Raw genomic sequence first — 17,294 nt, 5'->3', positions numbered from 1 at the left:
CAGAAACAACTATAGATATTATAAATAATTCTGAAGAATTTCTAAACATTCCAAACAAAGACCTGAAATGGAAAAGACTCTAAAATTAAATGTTTCTCTAGGATTGACTTTCCTCCCTTCTGATGGAGCTGAGAGTCCCAATATTTATAATATTATAAATAATGCTGCTATTAGTATCTATGTACATAAATCTTTGTGTACATTTTAGACTATTTTCCTAGGAAATATTCCTAGAAATGGAATTAGTGGGTCAAAGGACATGGACACTTTTAAGGCTTTTGTTACATATTGCCAAATTATCCTCAAGAAAGGTTGTCTCAATTTACACTCACGCCAACAGTGTATTAGAATGCCCTTTTCACTCCATTCCTGCCAACACTGGGTATTTAAAAAAAAAAAAAATTGACATTGTAATAAGTGAAAAATAATATCCCATTTAAGTCTTGATTTGCACTACTTACAGTTTAGGCCAGTGTTTTATATAAAGTCAGCCTTCTACTTTAAACCTCTAGCTCAGCACCCCTAAGCAAACATTAGAGGCATTTGGATTTATATGAGGAACTTGATTTGGAAGTCAGCACTGTATTTCCAGAGTTAATCTCAGCACTATCTGATACTCACAAACTTGAAAAATCTAGGCATCAGGTCTCCAGTTACCTACTCTGAAAATAAGTTGGTGTTTGTCTGCTAGATACCTACCTTCAATCAGCCACGAGTTCCAATACAGTATTTTGACTTACTGGTGGATAAATGCAGTTGTTGCAACCGTTTTCCACCTTCTAGAACCTTGTTACTCGAACTGTGAATCACAGATCAGTAGCATTGCCATCACCTGGGAGCTTGTTAGACATGTAGAATATCGGGCCTCACCTCAGACCTACTGAATCAGAATCTATTTTTAATAAGATCCCCGGGGGATTTGTAAGCATATTAAAGCTTACGAAGCACTGTTTTGAAAGACTGACTTCCTTAGAACCCAAATTCCTGTGATTTTATCTACTTCATTATTGCAGGCAGTGGTAATATATTTGGAGAGCTAAATATGAATGTCTCAGCTACAAATGTAGTTTCTGCAAGCACTCGTTGAGTTATCACTATGTGCCTGACACAGTTCTAGGTGTTTTCATATACTGCACAAGGAATGAAGGACATACATTCACAAACCGAAATGGAGAATGAAAGAAAGACCTAATATTTGTTGACTGCCTATGCTAAATTGGAAACCCTGGTGACGGAGTGGTTAAGAGCTATGGCTACTAGCCAAAAGGTCGGCGTTCAAACCTACCAGGCGCTCCTTGGAAACCCTATGGGGCAGTTCTACTCTGTCCTTTAGGGTCGCTATGGGTCGGAATCAACTTGATGGCAATTTATGCTAAAATGGGACAGGTGTCTCACTGAATCCTCATAACAGTGCTATGAGGCAGGGGTTATCAGCTCTAGTGAAACTCAGAAAAATGAATTAGTGTGTATAATATTAAGTAGTTGAATTTTAATTCAGATCTGTCTCTTGCCAAACCCCATACCTTTGCCACTATATCTGCTGTCTCCAAGGGAGGGAATGGTGACTGGAGTGTGGGGTGGGTGCAGTGAAGCCCCAATTCTTTAAGATGTCCACCTGATCATTTAAGCTTTGCTCAAAGACTAGCAGCTTGGAATCCTGTTCACTCTTGGCTCCTGTACCCTTTATAGATGATCTTCTGCACAAAAACCAACAGCTGAACATGCAGGTGGCTTGCCTGAGCCAGGAGCTTGCCCAGCTGAGAAAGCTGGAGGAGACAGTGGCCCTTCTCCATGAAAGTCAGAGGTAGGAGATGGCTTCTGGAGGTAGATGTTTACTTAATCTCCTTGTGGTTTACTTGGCGAGTTAATATCTATATACTTGGCAAACTAACTCCATTCTATGTGTAAACCTCCTGTATCTAGGGCAGTTAGTTATCTCAGTGACCAGAGAACTGCTTTCCAGGACACACCAGAGACTATATGTCTTTGCTGGCATTGGTGGGTTCAATAATTAATAGCTTCACGCTGGTCCTGAGGTTCATCCTTCAGCCAAAGATCAAACAGCCCATAAAACAGAATGAGACTAAAGGGGCACACCAGCCTCGGGGCAAGGACTAGAAGTCTGGAGAAGACTGAAATGCTGGTAATGGGGAACCCAAGGTCGAGAAGGGGAGAGTGTTGACATGTCATGGGGTTGGTCACCAATGTCACAAAACAGTATGTGTACTAATAGTTTAATGAGAAGCTAGTTTGTTCTGTAAACCTTCATCTAAAGTACAATAAAAAGAAAAAAAAAGTTTCACACTGGGTCTAACAGGACCCTTCTTTGGGTCAGCTAGCCTTCCTTGTTCACTTATGTCCCCTTAAAATAAGCCCCCTGGCTCCTCTGAAAAGTGCCTGCCTGCAGTTGGTCACAGAAGGGATATCAAGAGCACTAAGCAGAGTGATGGGGAAAGAACCCATGTTCTCTTCAGTGCAGCATCAGCCTCTTCAAAGAACAGCACACTCAGGAAGCGGGCTAGAAAAAACATCAGAAGAGACCTCAAGACTATTGATACATTTAGGGAAGGTCTTGAAATTTTAATTTGCCAAACACCTTTACTAGGACTTTCAGTGAAGTTCAGAGATGAGAACCTCATCCCTAAACCTACAACTCCAAACTATGCATCCTGATTTTCACTGAAACAGCTTCATATTCAGAGGCTTAGACCCAGATCCATTCTATATGGCTTTCTAAAAAAAACTTTTTATAATATCTCAAACATATACAGAAGTAGAAAGAACAGCATAAAGTCATGGTCCTCAGACTTGGGTGTACAACAGAATCACCCAAAGGACTTGTTGGAATGCAGACTTGCTGGGCCCTACCCTCAGTTTCTGATTCAGCAGGTCTAGGCTGAAAACTAAGAATCTGCATTTCTAATAATTTTCCAGGTGATGCTGTTGCTGCAGGTCTGTGGACCATACTTTGAGAAGATTAGAGTATATCTCTTTAGGGGGATGTACAGTCAAATTACTGTATTGTAAGGTAACTTGAAATAATTCCTCTGTGCTTCAATTTGCTTTTGACTCTTAAGAAATTTTTAAAAAATGATTTTGATTAAATCTTGTTTTATAATTATGTAAAACATTTACGTGGTCCCAAAGTCAAATCTACAAAATAAGATACCTTCAGAGAAGTCTACCTTCCTTTTCTGTCTCCTCTAAGCTTTCCTTCCCTCCCGTTAGCTTTCTGTCGTGTGTGTGTGTATTTCGATTCCCCCTTTCTTAGCTAAAAAGAGACATATAATACGTAATGTTGCTTTAATATGGTATCTTGGAAATCAATTCACAGTGGTTTGTAGAGTTAGTTCTTATTCCTTTTTACTCCTTATTACAGGTGCGTAGTACTCCATTGTGTAGATGGTACCAGTTTATTTAATCAGGTCTCTATTGACGGACATTTGAGTTAACAGTATTTTGCTATTACAAATAGTACTTAAATGACTAGCATTGTACATATTTTTTTTGCCAGTACTTGCATGGCTTTTAACATTATATGATAATACAGAGTCCAAGAATACAGTCATGACTAGCACCATTAATTAATCTCAAAGGCAGGCTATATTAGAAGTTGAAGTTAAATTAAGGTAGAAATTGGAGGTCTGGTCAGGTGCCAACCTGCCAGTGCTTCCACTTACCTCATCATGACAATGCTTTGGGAAGACTAGAATGAGCACTATATAAAATATGAAATATATTATTGCTGCAGTCAGTCTGGAGCATAATCAAACACAACTGTAATGAAGAAAGAAACTGTAGGCCTGCTTTTAAAATAACCCACTCATAAATTGGACAGTTCTTTCTATTTTAAGATGTTACGTCATTTTACATTTGTCTTTAGCAAACATTTCAGTTTTGAATGGCTTCTACTTTGCTTTTATGATTTCATGACTGACTTTTTCCCCCTTGTTTCAGATCCCTGGTGGTAACTAATGAGTATCTGCTGCAGCAGCTGAATAAAGAGCAAAAAGGTTACTCAGGGAAAGCACTCCTGCCTCCTGAGAAGAGTCATCATTTGGGGAGATCATCGCCCCTCGGGAAAACCACATTGTCTTCTTCTTCACCAGCGGCAAATGACACTGGTCAGTATCTAATACAGAGTGTCTCAAATGCTGTCCCAGAGCCTAGTTTGTGGAGCTAACACCTTCACTGCAGCTTCCCTCTCGGTCATAGAGGGCTTTCAGTGCCATTGCCCCAGTGTGGTGGTTCTTACCCACAAAGATGAAGAAAAACACTTATTCTGGTTACATTGTATTGGTCCTCTTTTTTATTTATCTTTTATCTCCTCCCATCAAGTCTGTTTCCTTCTGCCCACAGAAATAGTTGGCACTTGGTCCTAGGCATTATATCACAGAGAAACATTTGGCTGAAAATGTTGAAAAGGAAAAAATAAACAAACACTAGACCTTTTTCTCCAGAGTCATGTGAAACTGTGTAGTAGAAGGTTAAAAAAGAGCATCCATGGTGTCTTTTGTGTTAGAAGAATAATGCTAGAGAATTCATATTTACTCATTCATCAAACATGTTTTGAGTTTCCTTCCACTTTAGTGAAAATGTGACAAAGTTCAGTGTCTGCCTTGGAGCAGCCAACAATTTAGTCAGGGAGAAAAGCACAAAGCTCCACAAGTGATGGAGCTCAAAGCTTATAATAGGTACCAAACAGGGCTAAACAAAAGCCTAAAGGTGCTCCAGAGAAGGGGAAAGTAGTTTCTACTATGGAGAATTGGAGAAGGCTTCAAAGAAGACTTGTTGTTTGAGTGGAAGCTGGTCAGAAGAGTAGAATGTTAGCAGATGGACGGGATGCAGAGCCTCCCAGGCCAAGGGTGCAAAGCACAAGAGCCTGGACCTCCCAGAGGGGTCATGGTACAGCCAGAAGGTGTGGGACCTGATCTAAATTCTAGCTCAGTAGCCAGTATCTGTGGAGGATAGACTGGCAGGGGAGACACAGTGGCAGTGTACCCAGGAAAGAGATGAGAAGTAGACAGACAGGATGGGATTGAGAACTATTTTGCAGGATGGATCACCAGAACTTGGTGATTAGTAGTATGCGATGAGTGGCCCAAGGTTTTGTGCACTGGACCTGGATAGGTGACAGTGCCATTAGTAGGTGCTGGGTACTCAGCAAGTGGAGCACTTCTGAGGGGTGTCAGTGGCCTGTTGACTGAGATGGGGGAGGGGGAGAGACAATCTAACTGGCAAGCAATATATTCATTCATACATTCATTTATTCAGGCATTGGTCTAGCCTCTGGGGGTGTTGACTAATTGGGAAGACCGGTGTTGAACAAAATGTACATAATTAATTATGATTATGGTAAATCCTAAAAAGGAATGGTATATGGTACCATAAGGGTATGTAACAGGGGAGCCTGGTGTCAGAAAAACATTCCCTGAGGAAGTGATCTTTCAACTGAGACCTGAGAAGAACAGGAGGTTAAAGGCAAAAGCCCTGAGATGAGAAGGAACAGGCTCCATTCAGGTCACATGGCTTCTTGAAGATTTTAGACTGGGAAGGCAGAGGGGTGACAGATTTGTTTGTGAAGATTCCTCTGTAAGAAAAGGGGATTGGGTGGGGGGTGGGAGAGAACAAAGAGGAGCTAGAGGACCCAGAAAGGAGGCTGGCGCAGTTCAGGCTAGAAATGCAACTTCTGAAGATGTTAGCTTTGGGCTCAGCATCCATTTTCAACTCATAGCTACCCCACGTGACAGAGTAGAACTGTCCCATTGGGTTTTCTAGGTTATAATCTTTACAGGAACAGAGCAACAAGTCTTTCTCCCACGGAGCCACTGGGTGGGTTCAAACCACCAACCTTTCACCTAGCAGCTGAGTACTTAACCATTGAGCCACCAAGGCTCTTTATGTTACATATAAGTACCCTGTACTTCAGGGACAATCATAAGGCACAATTTTCTTTTAGTCTTGGCTGGGTATTTTAAAAAGCAGTGGGAAAAATAATAAAAGTTCTAGGTATGTTTCCCAAGTAGTGACTGTTGCCAGAGAGTGTGTAGGGGGGCAAGGGACTGTCAGCCTGATGCCACGTTGTGCTTCTTCTCATCTTCCGAGGCACATCAGAGAAAGAGACAGGTGGAAGGGTTAGACACTTATTTGTTCCCCTGACTCAGGTGCTGTGCAGGGAAGGAGAGCTATTGCCATGATAATGAGACTTGGAGATACAACCAAGATCACCTACTTCTAAGTTATGAATAAAACCCACAGACCTCTGGATTTTATGTGGAGAGGAAGGTCCCTTGGCTTTCTGAAAGGAGCACGTACAGAGGAGCCGTATGTTTCTTTGAGCTGCATGGCTCTGAGGGAGCTAGAGTGAGCTCACGCTCAGTGGGACTGTCAGCAAGAAGAGCACCCCGCTCTCTCATCCCACCACCACTCTCCTGGGCCTGTTTTTACCCCATTGAGAGGCTTCCAAAGAGCCTACGCTTTGCCCAGGTAAGGGAGCCTTGGCCTGTGACCTTGAAGCCCTAAGTTGTCATGTTTCGGAGTCCCAGCCCAGTGCATGAGGAGCCCTTGTGGCGCAGTGGTTAAGGGCTTGGCTGCTAACCGAAAAGTCAGTGGTTGGAACCCACCAGCCGCTCTGTGGGAGAAGGATGTGACAGGCTGCTTCCGTAAACATTACCGCCTTGGAAGCCCTATGGGGCAGTTCTATTCTGTCCTATAGGGTCATTATGAGTCGGGATCGACTCGACGGCAGTGGGTTTGGTTTGGTTTAGCCCAGTGCGCAGGCCAACCTACTGGACAGACTGTCGGAGAAAATAAGCCACTTCCCTCTACACCCTCAGTTCATCCTTCATCCCCCTGTGGACATCTGTTCAGGGCGCCTCTAAGGACGAACAAAAGAGCCTGACGCAGACTGAGCCTTCTTCACCCCTTTTTCTGTTGTCACTGAAAGGGGTCCCCAGGCCAGGCGCCTCTCTAAGGTTGCTGGCCACTCCTGGGGAAGTCGACTGTGTTTCTGATTTTCTCTGTGTGGGCAGGCACGTGGTCCAGGGGGCAGGGGTAGAGGTTGGGGTGTCAGCAAGAGCCAAACAGTTGTACTGTGGGGCTGAGTGGCTCCCCACAGGGAGGGGGAGGCCCCTGAAACAAGTAGAAAACAAGTGGAGAGGAATTCCTCACCTTAGGCCTAACACAACTGGGAGAAAGAAAACACGTCTGGGATGGAGACTGGGTCTTCAGGGAAGTTCTGTGCCCAAACGAGAGGGGTAGGGCCATTCTGACAGGTTTGGACTTTCCCCTGCTGGACATAGAAGCTTTTGAATAGCTCTATCCCACAGATACTCACCTCTCTTTCTTGTCCAGCCTGGCTTTGCTAGCAAGGTTCCCAAAGCTTCACCCCATGGTGAGGCCGTGGAGGATGGAACAGTGATAATAGGGGCTGAAGTGGCATTGTTTGATCAGCTGCTGCCATTTGCCAGAGTCTGCTAGACCCATTCGGTCTTTAAGGGTCTTTCTGGCTCTGGGTGGGCCTTGATTTCCCTCAGGCACCAAAACTACTTTTCAAGAAGACCCCCCCCACAAAAAAAAAATCCAAACTCATTGTCGTCGAGTTGATTCCGACTCATTACAACCCTACAGGACAAAGTAGAGCTGCCCCATAGGGTTTCCAAGGCCGTAAATCTTTATGGAAGCAGACTGCCACATCTTTCTCTCGTGGAGAGAACTTGTGTTCGAACTGTTGACCTTGAGGTTATCAGCCAAGCGCTTAATCACTTCGCCACCAGGGCTTTTTTTCAAGAAGAAAGGGGGGCTTTACTCCTACAAGGTAGAGCTTTGGAACTCAGCCAGTTCTCGCTCTGGGTTCGTCTAAGCCACACTAGTAGTCATGGGAATGGCCAGCTGCTCCTACCTCTACGCACTGGATGGTTTGCTCACCTGTAGCTGGAAGCCTGGCCCAGTTTGGAATGCAGTTAAATTCTTTTCACTATGAGGTATTTCAGAAAGTGAAAGCCAGAGAATTTGGGTTTCACCCCTGTTATGCTTATTTAAGTAAATCTTGCAATTCAAACAGATTCCCCAAGCCTAGAAAAATCATTCCTCTTAATATTTGCTGGTGGGAAAGTAGAACTCTCTGAAACTCTTTCCTGAGCAGTACAAGGAACATGGTCAGCTGAGTGAGGAGGAGTCACGTATAAGGGTCCCACAGCTGTCCATGGGACAGCAGGGCTCTGCTGTGGCCAGGGTATTTATCTGCCTCCCTAGAATTCCCACCTCACCTCCCCAGAATCCCTGTCCTGAGCCACACTATCCCTATACACCCCCACCCCCACGTGAAGTTGGATTCAGGAGCCCCCTGGGGCAGGAACATCCCAGAAGGACAGCCTGTGGACTGAGTGAACAAACAGTTGTGCTGCTTTGCCTTGTTATCTGGGTCAGGAAAGGAGCTGAGTATTTGTGAACATGTGCCTTCCAAGCCTCTTCTAGCACCCATGGGAGCTGCCATCACCAGGGCAGGCCCTAAAGCCCATCCAGCCCCCTGTCACAGCAAGAAGTAAGGAGAGTTGGCCCCAAAGCCTTAGGCGTGAGAATAGCTCTGACCTAACACCTAGCTCCTCAGAGGGGTGAAAGCTTGTTCTACAAATGCCCAGGAGTCCTAAGGACCAGAGAGATCATCCTCCCCACTAAACCTGGGATGTTGAACAGCTGGAAGGGGATCCCTTCACTGATGAACACCCTACCCACCTGCCAAAGGTTGGCATTGGGTGCCAGGCTCCATCACTAGCCACCTAGCCCCACTTTTGGAAATCAGTGTTGGGGACTTCTGTGCTAGAAGAAGCCTGGCCTGGGAGACAGAGGTACAGTTTTGGCCTCGATTCTGCAGAAGCCGTCTCTTCATTTATAAAATTAGGGAATGGGACCGTCTACCCTCTAAGCTTCTCCCTGGCCCTGCATTCTCTGATTTTCTGAGCTGGAGCCCAAGATGACTTGCCTTGGTAGTCGCCTGAATTGGGGGCCTGTCAGAAGGCTGAGAGCCAAGGCCTGGCACTGGGGCCCCTGCCAAGGCTTGGCCCAGGCCAAGTCTGCTGTCTCATCCCTCTGCCTGCTATCGGAGAGGAGAGGGGCCTAATGGCGGGAAGGTAAGATATGATGTTAGGACTCTGGATCAGGGCTGAGTTAAAAGGCTCTGGGTTCCCTAAGGAGCATCTTTGGGCAGTCTGGCTCCGTGCTAATGGAAGGGACGAGTATTGTCTCTTTTTGTGCAGGGCTGCCAGTGGAAGAGAGAGATCAGCAGGGTATGGCACATGGGGGTGCTGTTACTCAGGGGTCTCTAGGGTATACACGTCACTACCCTCATTGTCATATACCCAATCAGGCCATATTGGTACAAAAGGTGTCTTTATTGAGGTCTGGGGAAGAATTAGGCACTTGGCCAGAGCAGCAGCTTAAAATACAAGTCAAGCAGGCAAGGGTTAGCCATGCTTGGGGCTAGGTTGGGGTGGTGAGGTTATAGGCACAGACTATCCCCAGAGGGACAGAAGTTGTAGGGTGGGGAGGGGGGGGTGGAGGAAAAAGAGGAGGAAGAGGGTGCATAGCAGTCTGGGTCAGAGGCCTGGTGGGCTGAGTAGCTCTGAGTGGCTGGTCTGGCAGGTAGGGGACCAGCTCTCTTGCTCTACGTGCCCCTTAGGCCCAGGACTGAGCCTCTGGCAGGGGCAGCCGTGCTGGGGGGCCTTCTCAGGCTTCACTTCTTCACCTTAGCATCATAGGTGCCTGCATTCTTGTAGGCACTCACGTAGCCACTGTCATCCAAGATGTCCTGCCGTCCAGCAATGCCCTTGCCCTTGCCACTCTCATCAAAGCGCTCCTTGTGGGAGCCTGTATACTTGCTGGTATCAGTCAGCCGCTCCACAGCACCCCCTGTTTTTGCTTTCTGTTGGGACAGGGTTCCACCAGGGGCACCTAGTGAGGGAGCCCCGCCCTTCCCACCACCCGCTGAGATTCTCCACATCCCCCTCAGGGGCCACCCTAGACCAGGAGAGCACTTACAGTGACACCCACGTTGGCTGGTTCCTTGCCTGCTACCAGTTGACAGATGGCATCGAAGGCTTCCTCTTTGCTCTTTCCTTTGAATCGCTTGGTGGCCAGCTCTTCTAGGGCCTTCTTGAACTCCTCATAGTTGATGACCCGAGCTGACTTCCCCCTGCCAGGTGTGTGGGCATCATGAGTTTTCCCCTTCTCTGTGTCCTCCCTGGCTCCAGCCTCCCAACTCCCCACCTTCTGGGGACATCAGAAGCAGAGGCTGCCTGGGGCTCACTTGACTTTGGAGAAGACAATGTCGACATCCGTCCCTGTCACGGCCTTCCCATCAGCTACTTTGCAGTCCTTGCACAGCTTGGCCCAGTTCTTGCCGTTCATCTCTTGCCCACTGGCCTTGGGGTCGCCATGGATGGCAAACTTGCGGAAGCTCTCCTCCAGCCCAGCCACGTCTGTGCTCACTGCCATGCCACCCTGTAGGGACCCACCTTAGTCACCTCCCAACCAAGCTGCCTCTCCCCTCCCCAAGGCACAGAACATTCCTGTCTCTACTACAGAAACTGAATTGCAGGCACTTCTGCTACAAACCCTCAGAGTTCAAGCGACCTGGGTAGAAGGGCCAGCAGGCAGTGTCACCCTGGGCCCCAGGGCCTAAGAGGGGGTTAGGAAGAGCACCAAAAGGAAACGTCCTATTGCTTAGTGCCAGCCCTGGCTCTGAGTAGGGTTAGAAGATGAAATCATGATGCCCACACCAGGCTGGGAACAGAGTGATACTGTTCAGAAAGATTGTGAGGGAAGCAGTTGGGGCCATGGCTTTGTCTGGCCTTGGCACAAGGCCTGCATGGGTGGAAGTGAGGGAGGCAGGGTGTCCCCCCCACCCCCAACCAGGGAGCTCCATGCTGAGCTGGGTCAGGGTCAGGCTGCTGGTTGGGCAGGTATTTAGTCAGGACAGTGTCTCTGTAAGGTCACGAGGACCCAGCAAGACCCAGCCCAGGCCTGAGAAGGGAGCCAGAGCCTGGGTTGGGGTGCGTGCCCTAGGCAGAGGTGCAGCTGGCCCAGCCGGGACCTTGTTACTATTTGCTGTTAAACAAAAACATGAGGGGAGCCGGAGCTTGGGGCTGGCCTGGCCACAGTTTGTGAAGCCTGGAGACAGTTGCTAAGGGAGGGTGGTGCTGCTTGGAGAACGTTGCTAAGGGCAGGATGGTGTCAGGGTGGCTCAGGGAGAAGCTCCCAGTGCTGTTGGGCTGGGCTGGGCTGGGCTGGGGAACAGGGGCCCACGGGTGGGGCAAGCCAGCACTCCCAGTGCCTGGGGCACAACCGTGGCTTCCTGGTCCCTTGCCACCCATTGGGGCTGTAACCTGGTCTGTGGAGTTTAGGAGGAGAAGAAGACTGGGGGGCTACCCTGGGTAAGGGCTGTAGAATTACCAGCCCCCAAGAGGTATGTTGGAGAGTGGGACTGTGCCTTGGTGCTGTCATCCTCACACCTACGCCCTGCATTGAAGCAGCCTTCCCCAGTGTTCACACCTTTGTTGAGGCCCCCTGACCATACCTGAGTACCGCTATGCCAGGGCACACTCCCACAGCCCTGCACTGCACCCACACGCACTCAGCGCTGGTCCTCCACACCCTCGACTTGCACCCTCTGACCACGCCCTTAACCTGGTACCGAAGCCCTCTGACCACACCCTCACAGCTAAAGTGCAGCCTCTACACCCCCACAGCTCTCCACTGCAGGCCCCTGGCCACACCCTTAGCCCATGCTGCAGTGTCCTCCATCCACACTTCCACAGCCCTGTGACTGAGGGCCCCTGACCATGCCCTCCACATCTATTCTACACCTGACCTGAGGCCCCCCAGTAATACCCTTAGCCCTGCACTAAAGTATCTCTCCATACCCACTCACAGCCCCACTGCAGTCCCCTGGCCACACCCTCAGCTCTGCACTGCAAACTCTCCTCTACATACTGTAGCCTTGTACTGAGACCTCCCTGACCACACCCTCAGCCCCACACTGCAGCACCCTCCATCCACACCCCACAGCCCTATGACAGACACCCTGTCCACACACCTGCAGCCCTTACTGGGACCCTTAACTATCGCCTCAATAACTCTCTCTCCACATACCCGCAGCCCTGACCACACCCTCAGAAAACCCACCTTTGTCCAACACCCACAGCGCTGTGTTGAGACCCTCTGACCACACTCTCAGCCCCACACTGAGCCACCAGTGACCACACCCACAGGCTTGCATTTCCAGACTCCCAGGTACTATGCTGAGATCCACTGGGTTGAAACACCCCTGCCCACACCCACTTCCTCCACTGCAGCTGCCTGACCACACCTCAGTCCTGCCCTGCAGACCCCTCAGTAACCATCTTCTACCTCTGCCTTTTATCCTAGAGCCGCTAGTGTCCATGGCCTGGGGCCCTGCCCTGCTACCCCCTCTTCCACTACCACTGGCCCAACACTGAAAACACCTCCCCCAGTGACCACACAAACTCGTCCCTAAGTTGCTATTTCTGGGTCTGTGAGCATCCATAGCTCCTCCAGTACAGTGAGCTCTGTGGGACCACAACCCCAGTCTGCACTGTACTCCCCTTCCCTCTCCTGCCTGTGCTGCAACCTCCCACCAGGGACCCGGAGCACAGCATTTGGTTTGTCTAGGGAGCTTAGGAACACAGGATGCATGTCCCACGGGACTGGGAGGGTCCTGGTCTAGTGCTCCTCTCTGTGGGAAGATGGAGTCTTGGTACTCTTGGGGCTGATCAGGTGGAGCCAGGTCGTAGACTGTCCTCCCAGGGGTCTGCAGGCCATGGATGGAGCGGCCACGCCCGTGGACTAGGGCCACCTGCTCGCTCCCGTCGAGACAGCTGGAGTCTTCAATCAGCCAGGCAAGGAGGTGAGGGTGGGGGTTGGGGGGAACGCTGAGGCCTGGGCAGCGCCGCTCAGCTGGCGTCCCCTGCTCGGTATCATCGGGGTTGGGACCCTCCCAGGCCGCTCCTCCCCCACTCCCTTATCATGCAGGGTACTGATTAGGGTAGTCAGCGCCGGGGTCTCATACCGGCTTCTACCTCGTGGCTGCTCCTGCAGTGCGCGTTCGGATGGACAGAAGGACGCAAGAACTGACCGACAGACGCGTGAGACAAGGCGGCTCCGCAGTTCTGCTCCCTGCCGGCTCCGGGGCGGGACTGCAGCCCGGGCGGCTCCGCCGTATTATCCCCTGTTTCTCCGTCTCCATAGAGACAGCGAGTCCCACCCCCGGGGCTGTCTCGGCGGGAGAGTGACCAAGGTCACGCTGGCCCCGCCCACAAGTCCCCGCCCACCCCGCGCTCTGGGTTCCGCCAGGGCGGAGCTGCTCCTGCAGCCTCATCCCACCACTCTGGGGCAGCTCGGGTGCCCTCCCGACTGGGGAAGAGGTCTTCCAATAGCCCCCTGACCTGGGTTCAGCGCAAAGTTCAAAACGAGCCCCCACCTCCAGGGGCGATCCAACCAAAGGCCAGTTGAGAACTGGGGCGAGGGCGTGGTGGGAAGGTTCCTTCCCTACGTGCCTGGGGTCTGGAGCTGACTCTAGAAAACAGTTCTCAGCTGAACGTGTGGTATCTCCAGGCCACAACTCCAGCGTTCTCTGGGTAGGGTCCAGCGTTCGGAGCACTGGGGTCAGGGAAGGGACAATGAGCAAATCATGCATGCCTAGCCCCAGAGTCCTAGTACCCGACAGCATTCCCGTTGCCAGAAAAAAAGCTCCTGGACCTCGAGGGTCGGTGCCTTCCCGTCATTCCCACCCCTCTTGATTCCGGCCTCGCAGCCTCTGCTGCTTCTGCTGCCTCTGGAGCCTAAAGGCTGCTTTCCTCTTTGCCCCCTCTCCAAGAGTAAATCCTATCTTCAAGAAAAATATCCTCTTCCAAGTAGCCTTCCAAGACCTTTCCTAGTCAGAAGTCCTGCCCCTGAGCGCCTTGGTTCCTCGTGCGCCTCCGTACGACAACCTGGGTAACCTCCCATTGTACAAGGGTCCACTGGAGACGGTCGGGTTCCCCGAGGGCCCATGGCATTCGCCATAAGAAAGTAAGGACTAGTCCGCAAAAGCATAAAAAAATTTATTGAAGCATCATGGCAGGTGGGGGGGGGGGCAAGGGTATTGCTGAGTAGGCGAAGGGGGGCCCCGCCGGCCTTAGGGGCCCCTAAAGTGCACTCGGTGCGCGAGGGTGGGCTGTTGCATAGAGTTGAGCCGGCCGCTCCCCCTCGGCCCTCTTGCCTCTCGGGTGGGTTAAGCTAGGCCGGTTTCCGGGCCGCCGGGCGCCCCGGGCTCGCCGCTGCTAGGACTCACGAAAACCGCGGGCACTCGGGCCTGCAGCGCCAGCCCCAGCCCCAGCTCTCGGACCTTGCTCCCGGGGGCGGCCAGGGCGGCGCTGCCCAGGTGCGTCTGCGCCACCAGAATCTCGTCCATGGACTCGGCCGAAGCCGAATGGTAGGCGCCCGCAGGACCACCGGCATGCACCGGGCTGGCGCCAGCGGAATCCGACGAAGAGCTGGAGCGGTGGCCCGAAGCCCGGGACCCTGCGGGGATCGAGGGGAACGTGAGACCGGGGCTGCGACTCGCTCGGGGCCCCACCTTTCCCTCCATGGAGCGCCTGGAGCAGGATCTGGACAGGAAGGGACACTCACCGGGCAGCCTGGGCCGCGGGGGTGTCGGGTCCAGGGTCCCAGAAGTTGGCACTTTATAAACGCGCCGCTTCCTCTTTTTCTGCGGAGACACAGGGGAGACTGGGCGACACTTACCCAGGACCCCATAACGCCAAAAAGCTGCAGCGGAGTGGGGGAGCAGGGTACAGGTTTCTTTCCCGCTCCCCTCCATCTGCATAGGGGGCTCAGCACTGTCCCTCCTACCTGAGGTCGGATCCGGGGGGGCAACGCAAGAGCCTCGGGCGACGAGGGCGGTGCAGGCTCCGCTTGGCCGCGGGTGGCAAAGAATTGGGAGGGGCTGAGGAGGAAGCCGGAGAGTAAGAGGTAGTTGCGGTGGTTCCCCCAACCCCTCCCCGCTGGTGGTCCTGACACAAGCCTGCCTCCCTAGCAGACAGACAGAAAGTGGATGGACCCAGACCCATGCGTTGGACCGTCCTCTTTCCCACCTTGTACGGCCCTGACACGCTAATGGGAGAGGCCCAGGCCGCACTCACTCGACATTCACTGCTGTGGGCCTGGCCTGACCAGGGGGCTCCCGGCGCACATGGCTGAAAGTCCGCACGTAGAACTCCATCTCCTGGGGAAGGTGGGGGTCAGGGAGGCCGGGAGGCCACGTGTGCATCCAGGGCCTCCTGGTCCCTGAGCCCATCCAGTCCCTGGCATGACCCTCCCTGGCCTCTGTGTGAGGTCTGGGCACAAAGGACTAGGGCTGTATTCCTAAACCCCTCTGCTTAAAAGATCTGAGGCTCAAAATATCCATTGCTGACCTTACCCATCCCCGCAATCCTCCTTTTATCTAGTGAAACCCCACTTCCTCCAGGAATTCCCCAACCCCATGGACCAATACTCCCAGTCTAGAACTGCGCTGGGCAGAGGTGGGAGGTGGGGAAGAGGGGCTCAGAGCTGCCCTCTCCTGCTTCTGGCCCCTCCCAGAGCTCCAGCCTCTGAACCAAATTTTTCCCCTGGCTGGGAGGTGAGCAGCTATTCACAGGCCCGAGTGTGCACCCCAGCCTGTGAGCCTGGGGGCACCTTTCATCCTTACAGAGGGTGAACGCTGGTATGCGGGAGGAGCGTGCCCCGGTCTCCTCCACCCCTACCCCTAAACGGAAGGCAGTAGGTGGTGGGGAATCGGGAGCAGGCTTATGGGTGAGCTGTGTCTTGTGAAATTGCTGATCCTCACAGCGACCCTGGGAGCGTCCGACCCAGCCCCAGAAAGCGAACGAGCCGGAGGCCTCAGCTCTCTCTGTTAAATGAGACAAGCACACCCCTCCTACCCTCTGGGTACGCCTCCCTCAGGTCATTTGCAGATGGACAGAAGAGCACAAATTAAACGCTCTTGCTGCTGGCACATCTGGCCCTGAAGTCTAGGCAGTCACTGCAGAGCGGCCTAGGCCTGCACCCCAGCACGGAGGACGGGTCCCAGCTACGCCCCCAAGGGCTGCAGGTGAAGAAACAGAAACCAGGAAAGGACGAAGCCAAGGAAGGGCGCCGTGCGGAAGATGTGGGGCGGAGCCAAGACGACGAGGCCCAGCCTCCGCCAGGCGGCCCCGCCTGATGGGTGGAGGGGCGCCGGGACAGCTGTCGCTTGCTCCAGCAACCGTTTCCATGGAGACCGAGGCGTCCTGACTAATGCAGAGAGGACATTGGAGCAACGCCGTCTCGAAAACAAGCCTATGTTTGGGGGCAACGGCTCCAGAGAGGGGCCCCTCCCGCATTCCTGCTCAGGGTGGGGGTAGGGAGGAGGCTGTATCTGGGGGACAGAGCCCAGCCGGCCACTGGCTGGCCGCACAGGTGCAGAGACAGAGGTCCTGGGCAAGTTCGTGCCCAGCCTGGCCGTTTGGGGAGGGGTGTGGGGGTGCCAGCATGAGCATAGGAGCTCTGAAAAAGAGGAAGGGCCAGAGGCCAGTCACAGGGCCTGGTAATGCTCCCCCACATCTTCATCTTCCCCATGTGGACCAGTCCCCCTCCAGCGCCAGCACAGAGGGGCACATCTACCCTGGTGCTCCTGGGCTTTGGAAGGGTGGGGCAGAGCAGGGGGTGCGGGGGCAGCAGCAGAGGCCGTTCCCAGAAGAGCCTGAGGGGCCAGGATGGGACAAGAGCCAGGCCCTACCCAGCTGGAGAAGTCTGAGGGTGTCACCGTGGTGTCCCCACTCAACCCTTCCCCAGCACAGCTGTCCCTAGGATCCTCCCTTAGAGACCTTCAAAAACGTGCACATTCCTGAATGGTACCATGGCACCTCTCAGCCTCAGCTCTCTCTGTAAAATGGGACAAGCACACCCCTCCTACCCTCTGGGTAGACTTCGCTCAGGTCATTGCAGATGGACAGAAGAGCAGAAATGAAATGTCCTTGCTGCTGGCATACCATACCCTGAAGTCTAGGCAGTTGGTGCAGGGCAGGGGCACAGAGCCCTCTGGGCATCCCAGGGCCAGTCCTGCCTTAATGGCGCTGGCTATGTAGCCTTGAGAAAGTCCCCTGCCTACTTCTCTGAGCCTCAGTCTCCTCTGTGATATGAGGATGCCCACCCCCCAAGATGTCTGCCACTGTGTTAACACAGGCTTGGTACCCAACACCAGGGCAAGCACACTGTTG

The 17,294-nt window shown here is 52.1% G+C and overlaps 3 protein-coding genes across 3 annotated transcripts in view; 1 reads left to right on the top strand and 2 right to left on the bottom strand.

Annotated features, from left to right (window-relative positions):
* LRRC36 (leucine rich repeat containing 36) overlaps positions 1–4,289 on the top strand; it is a 55,135-nt gene extending 50,846 nt beyond the window's left edge. Inside the window, exons 13-14 of the mRNA XM_004371493.1 lie at positions 1,690–1,804; positions 3,958–4,289. Coding sequence (XP_004371550.1) covers positions 1,690–1,804; positions 3,958–4,183 — 341 coding nt within the window. The 3' untranslated portion in view covers positions 4,184–4,289. The remainder of the gene's footprint in view (positions 1–1,689; positions 1,805–3,957) is intronic.
* A 5,081-nt stretch (positions 4,290–9,370) lies between these two features.
* Positions 9,371–13,244, bottom strand: TPPP3 (tubulin polymerization promoting protein family member 3). Its single transcript, XM_004371492.2, has 4 exons — positions 13,095–13,244; positions 10,304–10,497; positions 10,036–10,189; positions 9,371–9,919 (listed from the first exon to the last, which is right to left on the bottom strand). The coding sequence occupies exons 2-4, from the start codon at positions 10,489–10,491 to the stop codon at positions 9,731–9,733; spliced, it is 531 nt and encodes a 176-aa protein (XP_004371549.1). The 5' UTR covers positions 10,492–10,497; positions 13,095–13,244; the 3' UTR covers positions 9,371–9,730.
* Positions 13,245–14,219: 975 nt separating this feature from the next.
* Positions 14,220–17,294, bottom strand: part of ZDHHC1 (zinc finger DHHC-type containing 1) — an 11,733-nt gene continuing 8,658 nt past the window's right edge. The window contains exons 7-10 of the mRNA XM_023726827.1: positions 15,198–15,280; positions 14,908–15,001; positions 14,686–14,764; positions 14,220–14,577 (exon numbers count right to left, since the gene is read on the bottom strand). Coding sequence (XP_023582595.1) covers positions 14,288–14,577; positions 14,686–14,764; positions 14,908–15,001; positions 15,198–15,280 — 546 coding nt within the window. The 3' untranslated portion in view covers positions 14,220–14,287. The remainder of the gene's footprint in view (positions 14,578–14,685; positions 14,765–14,907; positions 15,002–15,197; positions 15,281–17,294) is intronic.

Source organism: Trichechus manatus, unplaced genomic scaffold (assembly GCF_000243295.1).
Source record: "Trichechus manatus latirostris isolate Lorelei unplaced genomic scaffold, TriManLat1.0 scaffold00014, whole genome shotgun sequence".
Taxonomy (NCBI): Eukaryota; Metazoa; Chordata; class Mammalia; order Sirenia; family Trichechidae; genus Trichechus; species Trichechus manatus.
Note: the sequence above shows the minus strand (reverse complement) of the source record. Positions and strands in the feature narration are given on the sequence as shown.